This window comes from Metopolophium dirhodum, chromosome 5, assembly GCF_019925205.1.
Source record: "Metopolophium dirhodum isolate CAU chromosome 5, ASM1992520v1, whole genome shotgun sequence".
Taxonomy (NCBI): Eukaryota; Metazoa; Arthropoda; class Insecta; order Hemiptera; family Aphididae; genus Metopolophium; species Metopolophium dirhodum.
Window position 1 is genome coordinate 22,984,101 of NC_083564.1, and position 14,078 is coordinate 22,998,178.

At 34.0% G+C, this 14,078-nt stretch overlaps 1 protein-coding gene across 1 annotated transcript in view; it reads left to right on the plus strand.

The window, feature by feature from the left end:
• The window catches only part of LOC132944085 (syntaxin-binding protein 5), a 155,723-nt gene extending 142,222 nt beyond the window's left edge, over window positions 1–13,501 (plus strand). Inside the window, 7 exon segments of the mRNA XM_061013250.1 lie at window positions 19–132; window positions 435–716; window positions 1,818–1,926; window positions 3,451–3,534; window positions 6,924–7,019; window positions 7,087–7,211; window positions 8,888–13,501. Of these exon segments, the coding sequence (XP_060869233.1) occupies window positions 19–132; window positions 435–716; window positions 1,818–1,926; window positions 3,451–3,534; window positions 6,924–7,019; window positions 7,087–7,211; window positions 8,888–9,153 (1,076 nt within the window). The 3' untranslated portion in view covers window positions 9,154–13,501.
• The last annotated feature ends 577 nt before the right edge of the window (window positions 13,502–14,078 follow it).

The window sequence follows — 14,078 nt, forward strand, 5'->3', positions numbered from 1 at the left end:
TCTTTTTCGCACTTATAGGTACGATATTCAGACTGAAGGGCGGAGTGCTTACCATGTCGTTCCTGGACTGCAACGGCGCATTGATACCCTACGCGTACGAAGCGTGGAGAGACGAGGGCCGAGACAAACAAAGTAAACGCCGTTCATCGTATAAAATTATATCATATAGCAAAATATCGTCGCTCGTCGCCCGAGATCGTGGCGCGGGCGATCATGTTAAATCATCGGCTGACCCGACCGAACGCGACCCGACCCGACCCGACCCGACCTATATACTACTCGCTCGGCTATATAGATCGTCTCGGGGGGCGGGGTTATTTTTTTTATACATTTTTTTCGCGCTCCGACATATGCGACGATATGCGACGATAATATATTATTAAATACCTACCTTACCTGTGCGTAATTACAATAACGACCCGGTCGTGTTGCAGAAACGCCGACCAAAAACTCGAGCGGGCTGAACCGCATGTCGCCGGCGCTGACGGGGAGCTCGGAGAGCGTGTCCAGCAACCCCGGCGGTGGCGGCGGCGTCGGCGGTTCGGGTGTCGCGCAGCTCCAGCAACAGTCGCAGGTGTCGTGCGACCGGCAGTTCGTGACCATCGTCAGCGAGAAACAGGTCAGGGTGGTGGCCCTGCCGTCGCAGAACTGCGTCTCCAAACATGTGATACCCGACGCCGACTTCATGGTCAAATCCGAAGTCATATCCATGAAAGGTAATCCCGCCGGCACAGGTATAGTACCAGGTGTCCGTCTACGGCATGGAGTGGTATGGGCGTATATCAGGGGTCGGCAATGGGCGACCCGCGGGCCAAGTCCGGCCCGTGGAGGGGAAATAACTTGACAGCCAAGAATATTTATTTATTTTTTAATGCTGGTTCCCGCACATAATAGATATTTGATCCATTTTCATGTTGTATTTGGATTTATTTTGGTTCCACACACGGGAAACTCAATCATCCAAAATGAGACCGCCATAGAATTTAACTGCCGACCCCTGGTATATAGGTTCCGGACGATCGTCTGGAGAAAAAAAAAGAGTGCGATGGAGAGACGAACAGCTGCTGCAGCGCGTAAATGATACCGCTGTCGATCTCTGAAACGTAAACGGGTAACGTTATGCATTTATCACGGTGGCTCTGGGATAAAAATTATATAAATTTTTTTCCGTCCAGTCATATTTCCACGTCGTGGGTACGTGATTTCGCGTATACGTCTGAATCATATCGATCCCGTCGAGATGCGCGTGTACTGCAGATTGCTGGCGATACGATTGAACGGATCTTTTTTTTTCCTCACGTCAAACTATATAATATAAATATAGGTACCTATATATTATATTGGCAACATATTATTTTTGCGCGATACCGTATATCTGGTGGGAGGGTTAACTCCCCGAAAGTGTGGAATTCAATTTCAAGTTTTCAATATTAAAGTTTACGCAATAGCGCGCGGTTTTTATTCTACAAATCCTCCCCGAAAGTCCTTTTTTCTAGACACGGTTTTGTATCGCCAGCATCGATAAAAATATCTGACAGTTATAATATCTTTGAAAAAAAAAAAAAAAATACTAGAATATAATATATTATGACAATAAATTGATCTCCCGGTTGAACATTAATTCTACGACCTATGCTGCAGTCGCGCATGCTGCACATCAAACCTAACCTAACCTATCGTAGCGATTGTCGACTTCGACTCTCTTGTCACGTCGCTCAGTCTGTATAAAAACAGCCGAATCTCGACCTAATCTAATATTATGCGTATGATGCTCGCTCGCACGATTCCTGACACGATAAATTTACTGTCGTTTGCAGATAGCGTATGCCTGGCGTGTTACATATCCAACGGACACATAAACATCTACAGCCTGCCGAGTCTCAAGGTGCTGGTGGACGTCGACTTCCTGGCGCTCTCCGATCTGAGGTAGGTACCAGCGGACGGCGACGACCGTTACCGTCGCGCGCTCGTTTTATTTATCATTTCCCCTTCTGTTTCGATTTCGGCGTTTTCTTCAAACGGCGCGCGCGTTCCACGGGGAGGCTCGCCGAACCTATACCTATACTTTATGATAAATCGTATGTTATATTGAAAAGCGCGTAGGTGCGCATATGATATAACAATATATCGTCGTCGTCGGGCCCGGCTTGAAGGGTACGTGGCGCACGAGGGTGACATTTTTCGTTTGGATTCGTAAATATATTTTATCACGAACGTGTGTGATGATGGCGTCTGTCGGGCGGGATAAAATCAAACGGCGTTTTATATCGGGCCCGATCGTGGTATACGATATGCGATTATAAAATATATACACATTTCGCTGTGTATATGTACCATGTGCCTATATGCATAATACGTGTGGGGCGAATGTGGTTGGCGACGCGCTGCGAATTTTCGACGTTCGTCGTACATTTTAATCGCGATAATGTTATTATTAAATATGTACGCGGTCGTATGTCATATTTTTTTTCTCGAAATTAATAAAATGCCATCCCGTTGAAAAATCGGTTTCGGAAACAGATTAAGCGTAGTTTCAATTTCCTGCTTTTTACCCGGCCAAGGAGAAAAAAAAATCGATGCTTAAGAAATTACTACAACCCGCGGGTAGTATATATATATATATTTATTTATTTTTCGTTTGGCGCTGAAATGGCATTACGCCAAGTCGACCGCGTCGAAATGACCTTGTTCGTTTCACTCTCTGCGAATATCATTACTTAGTATATTTTAAGGTAAAGATATCGTATAGATAAGCGTATTATACGTGTAACATTATATGATATCGTCCGTGGTTATAAAACGTGAGGTGTTTTTTTTTTTTTTTTTAATATTCGATTTTCTCAATACCTCTTACACCCACCAGTATTTTATATTTTCTCCCAAATTATTTACCATTTCAGAACGATTTCGATGTTAAATATTCCAAGTTTAACCAACATATTATACCTATAATAGTGGTTGACGACAAACGGCATAAATATAATATTACCTATGTAAATTGTTTAAAGTTGTTAATTCAAATACGTTTTTATATCAATATAGAGGTCGCGAGGTTTCTACCAATTTTATATTGTTACTCCATGTTTTATAACGGACTTATCATTATTATTACGTGCATATTATATAATATCATATAATAATAATAATAAAATTGTATGCCACCGTGTATAGTATTTTTATGATATATTATCATGACAATATCAAACACAATAAATTGTGTGCGTGTGATGGTTACTATATTTGATAATTTTTAGTACTTATTGAATATATAATTATGGTCAGTTTTTCTCTGAGACGGTCATATTGTGTGAAATTTACCGTGACCGTCTATGAACTATAGAATTATTTTTAAAATTAAAATAATAAATACTTAACCATATTTGGTTATTTTTCGCCTCGGACAATGTGTTTATTAGTGTTTATTATCTCTATGGTTTGTATTGTGGCCAGTTTTCAGACCCAGAAACAGGGCATAGTTGACCCAATGTTATCCATATGGGGCCAACAGATGTTTGTCAATGAAGACACTGACCAGTAAGTCGTGAACACTAGGAACGCCAATACAACATGACACACATACACACATATGTACACACATACACACTCACTCACACACACACACACACATACAGACAGAACACACATTATACATGTCAGTATATATAGAGACACGAGCTGTTAGACGGTCAATACTATAAAAGACTAACCAGTAAATGTGCAGAAATCAAATGTCATTTGATAAGTATACTTACACATATTTTCATAACAATATCAAAATTTATTTTCTCGTATGCATTATTATAAAGTGGAGTATACGCAAATTTTTTTTTTGTTTTCTAACGTGGACATTTTCACCACGAATATTAACGTATACTATACTAACCAATTTTACCCGATCGTCTATATTAATACTAGACGAAGTCAGATCGAATTCTAACGCGACAAAAATATAACCAATACAATATTATATATTTTGTAAAACCGATTTATCTGTAACACAAATACAAAAAGCGCGTTCACACATAAATATTGTTAGTATCCCCTTCAACGCCTCTTTTATTTTACATCACACAACTTTAATATTTCAATTGTTCCGTTCCAGTAACCCGATGGTTTTGATTTTATCAATAGTGTTATTGCATTCTCGGCGACGAGTAGGTACCTACATATATACGCGTGTGTGTATACACTTCAATACTTACTTGTATAGTTGTACACAACACTTTTAAAATGAAATTTATGATTTTCACTGAATTCGATTTCGAAACAGAATACTGTTACAAGCGTTATAAATTTATAATATCGTCTGGAATTTGCAGCCCGTAAATTCTACGTCAATGTTACACGTTGGTTTTTATTGTTTTTTTTTTTTTTTTTCTTATTAATTTTTATTCGACGATTTCATTTCTTAATACAGTTGCTATACCTTCTAGATTATTCATACGTCAATAGGTATTATATTTACAATGCCCGTGAATTCCGTTTGTCTTGAGAGTTTAATTCGAACTTTGAACCTAAATATATAATATATAATATATATATATATACGTTTCGCTGCATAGAAACCTTATTCGGCGAATAAAGTTACGATGCTTATCATTTAATGACGACTTGCGTATATATTATCCAAAAAGTTTTCATACCACGCGTAATATACCCATGCATACCCCGAACCGTATTATTACAAACATCAAAGTTTTGAAATAATATTAAAATGTTCACAGTTCACCATGTATAAATGTATGAAAAATGAAATAATGATTTCATGTCCGTGTCGTTAATGTAATAGACCACTGCAATCTAACATAATTTGAGGGAGGTATTTTCTTGACAGCGCGTACGAGATATACAAGTTACATAAAAATGAACCGATATATATATATATATATAACTAATAGTTATTAACTATATAATATTATATACATATATACCATATTGTAGTGTAATCTTTGAAGACATCTTGATATTACAACCTTTTTGTTGACCAAGCCATCACAGACACTCGTACCGCGCGTGATACATCGCTACAATAACGTACAAACATTATTTAATATACATATATACGGTATATCCGCCCGCCCGCCCCCCCCCCCCCCCCCCAAGTACGTCTAACGGCTCGGACCTGACACAAATGTACAGTAACACACTTGCACTTAGATCTTTTCTGGTTTTGATTTACCTTCAGATTTACCCTTGACCTATACCTACACCTAGCTATACCGTTTCCTTTGGCATGGATACCTAACCCAATAACTCCGTCCCGTCCAACGGCTCGCGCCCAAGTGAACGTATAACCTAAATATATTTATAATGAAATGCAGCTGCATTATGTGACGCTCGGCTTTTTTTGACGACCCTTCACCCCCGCCCGTGTACGGCTTTTCCCGTCGTTTTCGTGCATCTGTTCTCGTGCTGTTGATTGAATCCCAGTCCATTTGTATTGTTATACATGTACGCTATTTTTGTTTTATATTTTTGAACCGAAATCAAATTATCGCCGGAAGCTTTATAATGCTTCCAGTGCGTTTCAAAAGTCCGGGCGACAACCTTGGACTATGGATTTTCCGAGATATTCGGAAATCCCGGAAGTTTACTATATCTGAGAACGCCGGTTCCGGAAATTTCTCGTACATCTATATTAAATATTTGACAATGTCCGTTACGGATTATCGCCGGACTGCTGAAACGTACGAATAAATTACATAAACAATTTTAAAAGAACCATTATATTATTGATTAATATTATTATTATTATTACTATTATTATTATTATTATTATTATTATTCTGATCGTGCAGCACGTTAACCCCATGCTTTGATATAACAATCATTTTTTATTTCAATTTTTTTTTGTTTTGCATGTACTTCTCAAACGTGTTTATCTATTAAAACATTATATTATATATTATATAATATAATATTATTACCCAGCACTCGACTGTAAATATTGCAACAAGCTATCTGATTTGGTTTTTACTAGGAAACTATATCGCGACCAAAGTCTAAACGAAACGAGGCTATCATATTGTATACTATACACCAATCACTCACCCTAACATAAGTCTATAATCTTCTTAGCTATATCTGATATCCTATGTTATATACTTTCAATTCCCGTTAACCTTCAAACTATTATCGTGCACGTCTTCGAAATCCACAAACTCGTATACAGATCTATGTTTATGTATCTATGTATGTATACAGATCGTTGGACGACTGGGCAACATTCAAAATATTTAACGTGTCTGACCGCACGACAATAATTTATAATAATATAACTATACACATTTCTTACGAGTTTTTGGATACATTGCGAAGACCCTCTATCATTTGCACACCAAACCTATATTTTAGAAAAGCACAATAAATATATATATGTACAAATACAACGGAACAGGATCAAGGCGCTCCTATTAGTTCTCGCCGAATAGTAAAAAGACTTAACACATATTATAATAATTGTATATATTATATTATATTATATATTTGACGAGCTAAACGCATATAAATATCATACTTGTGTACAGTTAAATAAATCAATCGTGTGTGTATACTACTACACAGTATTAGTCATTGTGTCGAGTGTAATTTTGTACAAAGGCCACAACGAAAAATTAGGGTTTTCGTTATTTTTCACCAAATATATTTATTATAGTCTATATAGCGTCTGTAGAGTTTTTTTTTAAATATTTTTTTTATTTTATTTGTTATTCTAATATTAATATTATTTTTTATTATTATTATTATTATTATTATTGGACACTGGCAAATGTATAGAGTGTGAATATGTCCTGAGTTATTTTTTATTATTTAATAATTTTGTTTTGTTATTATTATTTTATCATATTTTATTTATTTTTTCAACTACGTCTCTACGTCATCTACGGTCGTTAACGTTTATGTTTGTGTGTATATTTCTATAGAATTGCCAAGACGTTTTGCTTCAGTAATCGGGGACATGGACTGTTTTTGAACACGCCGTCAGAGGTGCAGAGATTTTCCGTATCCACCGAATTCTGGTGAGTCGTATTTATTGTGACGGCGTTTTTTCCCTTGACATAACACAATTTTTAACGGATGTTTTAGCCAAAGTCTACCGGAAATGATGGGTGAACTGTTCCAACCGCACGAGATGCCCGAACCGCCTAAGCAAAGTTTCTTCATAGGACTCTTTGGAGGTGGCTCTAGATCCATCGACCGTGAAGAACTGTGTATGTAACATTTCCATTAATTAAATACATTTAGAATAACGACACCCACCCCCTAACCTTTTACTTTTTAAGCCCATACCCACTAACATACTACCCCACAAGTCAAATGCTAACGACATATTATATTTTAAATGAATATATTACATAATATATATCATGACCTAGCGCGTCGTGGACAATTTTAATTCTATACTTTAAGAATTGAGTGCATTTTATTGCTCCGAATGATAATATTGAATTTAATAGGCTGGATATTTTATTTCAGTTTTCATAAATCATTTTTACTCTCCATGCCTACTGCAGTGATTAATATTATCTGCCCATGCGCGTAATTGTTTATATACTTTGTACAGGCAAGTGCGCATAATCGTTATCGTGATGTGGATGGCATTATTTCGTAGATCAGTCAACGTACTGTTAATGTATATACCTACTGTAAATCTCAACCAAATACATATTATACATTGTACATTTCCATCAGATATTCCGATAAAAACTCGATGGCTTATAAGATTTTTCCAAATGTGTGGGTCCGGCAGCCGTTTTAGAATCGGGGGTTTATTCGTCCTTGCGATTTTAACGTTATTTGTGGCGATTTTGATCGGATGTAGTTAAATACGTAATTTAAGTTATATACGTAACATAAAATATCAACACATATAGTTCTTTTGCGAAAGATTATTGTTATATAAATGCTTGCAGCAGCAATACCGATGGCTGAATGATATTGCTCCAATCTGTAAATTGCAATAATATATGTGAAATGACTCTGATTTGTATCAACTGTGCTTGTCGCTTGTAAAATCCCTTATACTTTTTGCCTTCGATCCATTTATTCTTTCGAGCAATTACTTTTAGAAATTTCTCCGCAGCGGTGGTTTTATTTCCTATTTGCTCTCTTGTCTTCATCAATCACTGTTATACCGTCAGTAACATCATGCACTGTGGTTTCTTTATTTCAGTTTTCTGGGTTAAAACGGAAGGTTCGAATTTATGGACTAAACAGTATCGATCAACGTTTGTTTTTTTTTTATATTCCTTCTCGTCACGATTTTGCGCTGAGGAAAACGATCTCTCTCCCTTGTGTGTACTGTATACATATATAATGTATATGCCTATAGACAGACGTCCGGTCCCTCTGAGTAATTTTCCGATGGTCGGTGATTTGACATTTTCGTTGATAATCCAATAGACAATCGACCTAGACACCTATAGTAAACGTTCAAAGTAATTGAGCCCGAATCGAGATTGAAAAATAAATTAAATTGATGAAATATATTTTAACAAAAAAAAAAGATTGAAACGCAGTATTATACGTTTTTAGGTGCATCATTTATCAGATATAATCGTAAATTAAATTTAAAAAAAAAACTATTCTCGAAGCGTTTGTCTAATGTCTATAGAATATGTATAACATACATTTATGTAAATAACTGTAGCAAGACATACTTTCCATTTCAACTAAAATGGGTGGAAGCCAAAATATGACTACCTATCAAACTGTTGATACTCCAAAGACGGTTTACTTATACCAATATATTATTATATAAGTAATAATAAGGTTTATCGATTTACAACTGTTGTCCTTTTTAGAAAAATTACCCCCGCCATGACTTGGCAGAATTATTACTATTACTATTATTCATTGGGGTTTTTCGATGTGTGTTTTTGGACAGTCGGTGAGTCCACCAGCGGTAAAGCACCGAAACTCGTGGCCAAACTCGTACCCGGCCCGTCGGCCCAACTGGACGCGCTGGGAAACCGGGCGAGCACGGCGGCCAGCGAGATATCGAGAGCCCATCTATTGGCGGTGGAACGTGGCGAGAAGCTCAGCAACCTGGAGGACCGCACCGCCAGGATGATGAACGAAGCCGAACAGTTTTCCTCCAACGCCCGAGAGCTGATGATGAAGAACAGGGACAAACGATGGTATCAACTGTAGACCCACCGATTTCGTTTTGTTTCTCTCTCTCTCTCTCTCTCTCTCTTCCTCAGTATATATATATTCTCTCCCCGCCCTTTCTCTATCTCTCTTTTGTTCTCTCTATAATATATAATATCTATATTTACACAAATATACACAAACGCATTAAACAAAAAAAAAAGTCACCCACACACAAAAAAAATCGTACTTAAGGATCTTCCAAATAAATTTTCTCTGTTAACAGATTTCGCTTTAAAAATAAAATAAATAAAAAAAAAACAATTTCGCTGGATATTCTCATAAAATAATCTTGTTGCCATCTAAGTAAACGTAATGTTAGACATTAATTTAATATTGACGTGGTTAAACATAGTCTAATATATTACCTATATTTATAGGTATGTACATATATATATTATATTACATTATACAATTCATCGATTAAATATTATTTGCGATTTTAGTCGACCGCGAGAACATAATAATATTATTATGTCGACACGCTGGCATAATAATAATAATATTATACCATCCCATTAATATAATAGTATTACGTCGAGGAACACAACAATCGTCGCACGTAACCTGTTTATTCGCTTAGTGCGTTAATTTCGACCGGAATATTATACCACTCGTTGATAATATTATGTGTATATGTATATATGAGTGCGAGTACATATACATTATATAAATTGTGTAATTATTATTTTAAGGATAATAATAATATATATTATCTACTCATTAGTCATTTGATTGCATATTTATATTGTATTACTCTTAATATAAGATTAAATCAACATAAAATAAAACGGGCTGTGGTTGTAGTAATATAAGTAAGGTGTATTTAAGTCATAAATATATTAAAATTATAGTTTCTTTATACATATATTTATACAATATATATAGAGAGATAATAATTCGCGGTTCTTACCATATGTGCTTATAAGTTTATAACGATCATGAGTAAGGAAAATCAAAACTAAACAAAAAAAAATCTCAATAGGTACTTAGATTCAATGCCCGTCGGATGTGTTTTTATAAGAGCATACCTATCCTATGATAGGTTACTCGAAAATCGTACAATTACCATCCTGTGTGTGTGTGTGGCAGACCGTTTGTAATTATTATGAAGCGATTTGTGCCTTAAAAGTAAGATACTATATTATATATATATATATGTATTTAGTCTACGGTGTAATAAACTGTTTCTAGGGGCTATTAAAATTATATTGTAGTGTAAATTGTTGTATTAATATTTTCTTTGATATATTTATAATCGAACAGGATTTAAATAGGTACATTATAGATAAATGTAATAATCGATCTAATGCAAATAAGGGAATCATGTTGTGTTTTCTGTTTTAACGATATTACAGCCCTCTGAAATTCAAACACGATAATACGATAGAATATTAAGTAATATCATTAAGAGCGTGAGAGCGTGAGAAAAAATAATAATCTCTCCTAGTCTGAATGAATGCTGCTTTACCTCAACGAAAGTCTTTACCCTAAAAATCGTTTTCCCATAATATTATAAAGTCTAGTCAAATAACATAAACGCCGCGTAACTGTATCGAGAACGAGTGCATATAATATTATATACGACCAAGTCATACAGAATTCGTTTGGGGATCAATACGTTTTAGCTTATATAATATACATATTATATATTTATATCTATTTATTATTATAATAATTATAATTATTACACTTGTAGCTGTTATATTTTTTTCCAAAATATTTTCTCATTTCGTAAATGTTTTTCTATAGATTATAAAATACAATTATATTAATATAATGTAAGTAAAATAATATTAGTTTTAATTTAAGAATATTTATTGATAACTACACTTATGTGACGATAATTTTACATTTCCCTGTACATATATAACGATGATTATATTTATGTGTACGGTATGTGCAACAAATATGGTTCTTGATGGTTCTCGTCTCGGGTCTGTCGTGGTTTTCTTCATCATCATTGTGCACGACAAGAATACAAAAATATTTTCCGGCGGTGAATTGCGCGTTATTTCGTTTTTTTTTGTCAAATACAATATTATTGTACGTATCATATATTTATTTTCATATGTATGGCCGAAAATTTTAAATCAACTCGTCTTAACCGTTACGTAATAACAACGTATACCACCTTACCTATATCGTATTATATTTACTCCCACACGGCACATTATACACGATTAAAAAAACATTATTATTTTTTTCCCGACATAATGCAATTTCCACGCCCGTGCACCATAAAACACACGCGCACATTACACCCGAACAATTTTCCGCCATAATAGAACCGCCTGTCAATGTTTTAATTTCTTGTGCGTAAGTAATTTTTCCGACGAGTAATTTTTCACGATTCGCTCGCGCGACCCTTTCCTACTCTCCGGCTCGACGACGCCACCACCGGTGCCGGCATCTACAGCAACTATGCCGGGATAGGAAAATCGTTATTGATGGAAATTTGGCCCCGCATGACCCGAACGAGATGCAACAGACAAGCCATAAATTACCTACCGGAAAAAAAAAATAATAATAAGAATGTGATATGAAAAAAAAAAATTATATATATATATATATATACAAAATCCACTGGTTAAAAATTGTTCTGTTGACACTTATTGTTTTTGTTTTGTTTTTTTTTATTTATCATTTTAAAATATAATATATATGCGCATGCATGTATATATAATACTTATTTACTGAAGATCGATTATTAGACATAATATTATATTATGTATTTACATATATATATGTATATGTGTGTGTGTATGTGTATGTGTATGTATAAATTACATTTAAGGTATTAACCAGATTTTTTTTTTCACGATTTACATAGATTTTAACGTTGTACGCCAAAAGGCAGATAGGCGTACCTACATTTTCATCATTTTGCACCACGCCTGGGAAATATATACCGTCGTCTTATGTTTACATAACTCGTAAATCGGAGTAATATTTTACTCAGAGAGCTCGCGTATACTTATTACATGACTTGTACTTTGAACCAGAAATCCCGTGTATTGAATACAATAATATAGGTATTTCGGTTTTTCGAATAGTATAACAAGTTAAACTGCAGCGCTTTCTTGATTGAAAACTTAAATTAAAAAGACAATAAAAAAAATGCGAGGGGAAAACGTAAATAAAAACGTAAATTTTAGAATATTTAAAATATAAGAAAATAATGATTTAACTATTAATATTATTATTCTCTATAATCCAGTCTTCCTAAAACTAGACATATTATTGTAGGCTAACAATTTGGGCAATATTTCCATCCCCTCCATCCTTCCCTTCCCCCCGTTTACATTGCTAACACCATCACTCGAAGCAACCGTAACCACATATGTTATTTTATACAATGTACCTACGTTGTACATGTATGCGTTTGTTTTGTATTATATATATAATATTATACATTATTATTATTATTATTATTTTTATTATTATTAATATTATTATATGTTTATCTGTGAAACAATATTAAACGTTTAGGCATGTTATTGATCTGATTTTTGAGTATTCGTAATAATAATATTACATAGTTAAAAAGAAAAAAGTTTAAAAATATTTTAAAAATTACTCGCGTACTTCAAAACACTTAAATAACGGTTATGTACATAATCGATACCTTTATATATCTTATATAATATATTATATATATAATTATATTGTATAAGGTATGTTGAATGTTTATTATTATTACAATTTTTTGTAGTCTATTGCGCGAAATTAAAATAATGAATATAGCTCCGCGTTATTTTATTTTCAACCAAAAAAATAATATACCAAATAATATTACAGTGATATATATTATATAAATACATGTTATACATTAAGGATAATCGTCAGACGGTCCCAATAATAGACGTAGAGATGAGGCGTCTGTGTAGGATTTATATTTTAAATAAATGTAAAAACAAAAAAAAATATATAATAATAATAAATTACTATACAAACGTTGGACTTTATTACAATTTATTACGATACGATAGATAATATGGAAAATCAAAAGAAAATATGGCATTTGTGTTATGTATAAAAAAAACATAAAAGCGAGTTATAGCTGATGGTACCCGTCATAATATAAAAAATAATAAATACTTGTATTTGATTAGTATGTATGTATGATAATAATTATTAAAATGTTATAGCTTCTAAATGTTTATGTTTATTTTTTTTTTTTAAGAATGTAATTGAATTTTTTTAAGTATAAATATCAATTTCGTTTGCTAACAATATTATATTATTGTAATGTTAGTATTAGGTAAAAACCTAATATAATTTTATCGACTACCGTTAAAACATTCTATTGTTTGTATAATAAAAATGCAAAACTATTATTTTAAAATTTGCCTTTTTTTTTTTTTACTTAATAATTGATTTCACTCGTATCCCACACGACTATTTAGTATTTGGTCGGTTCATCTATTTTTATACTCATATTTTAAAGTACCTACTGATACTTGGATATCAGGGACGTCCTTACGGGAAGTTTGAAAAAAGTGGTAAAATTGGTTTTCGCTCTAGGCCTCGCAAATCCTAAGGAGGGCCCTGTTGGATATTTACAGTTTTATATTATATGACTTGCAGTATTCCGTATAAAAGTTCACGCCGGTACGATCAAGCCCAAAGAGTTTTATTTCAACAGTGCATCAATGGTAGTGTTGAACCATCCTAGATACGTGGTCGATTTAATTTCATTTCCAATCAAAACAAGACACTTTTTAAATTCTAAAAGTGATCCATTATAATATATTAGGACGCGTATATCTCCGAACACCACCGTAATGTGGAGTTATGAGTCCATCGATATACTATAAGACTATAATACTATATTATCGTGACAACTTTATAATAACATGAGTGATAACCGCCAAGTCGGGGTGCATTAAACCACCTGCGTCTTAATAAAATATAATTATTGC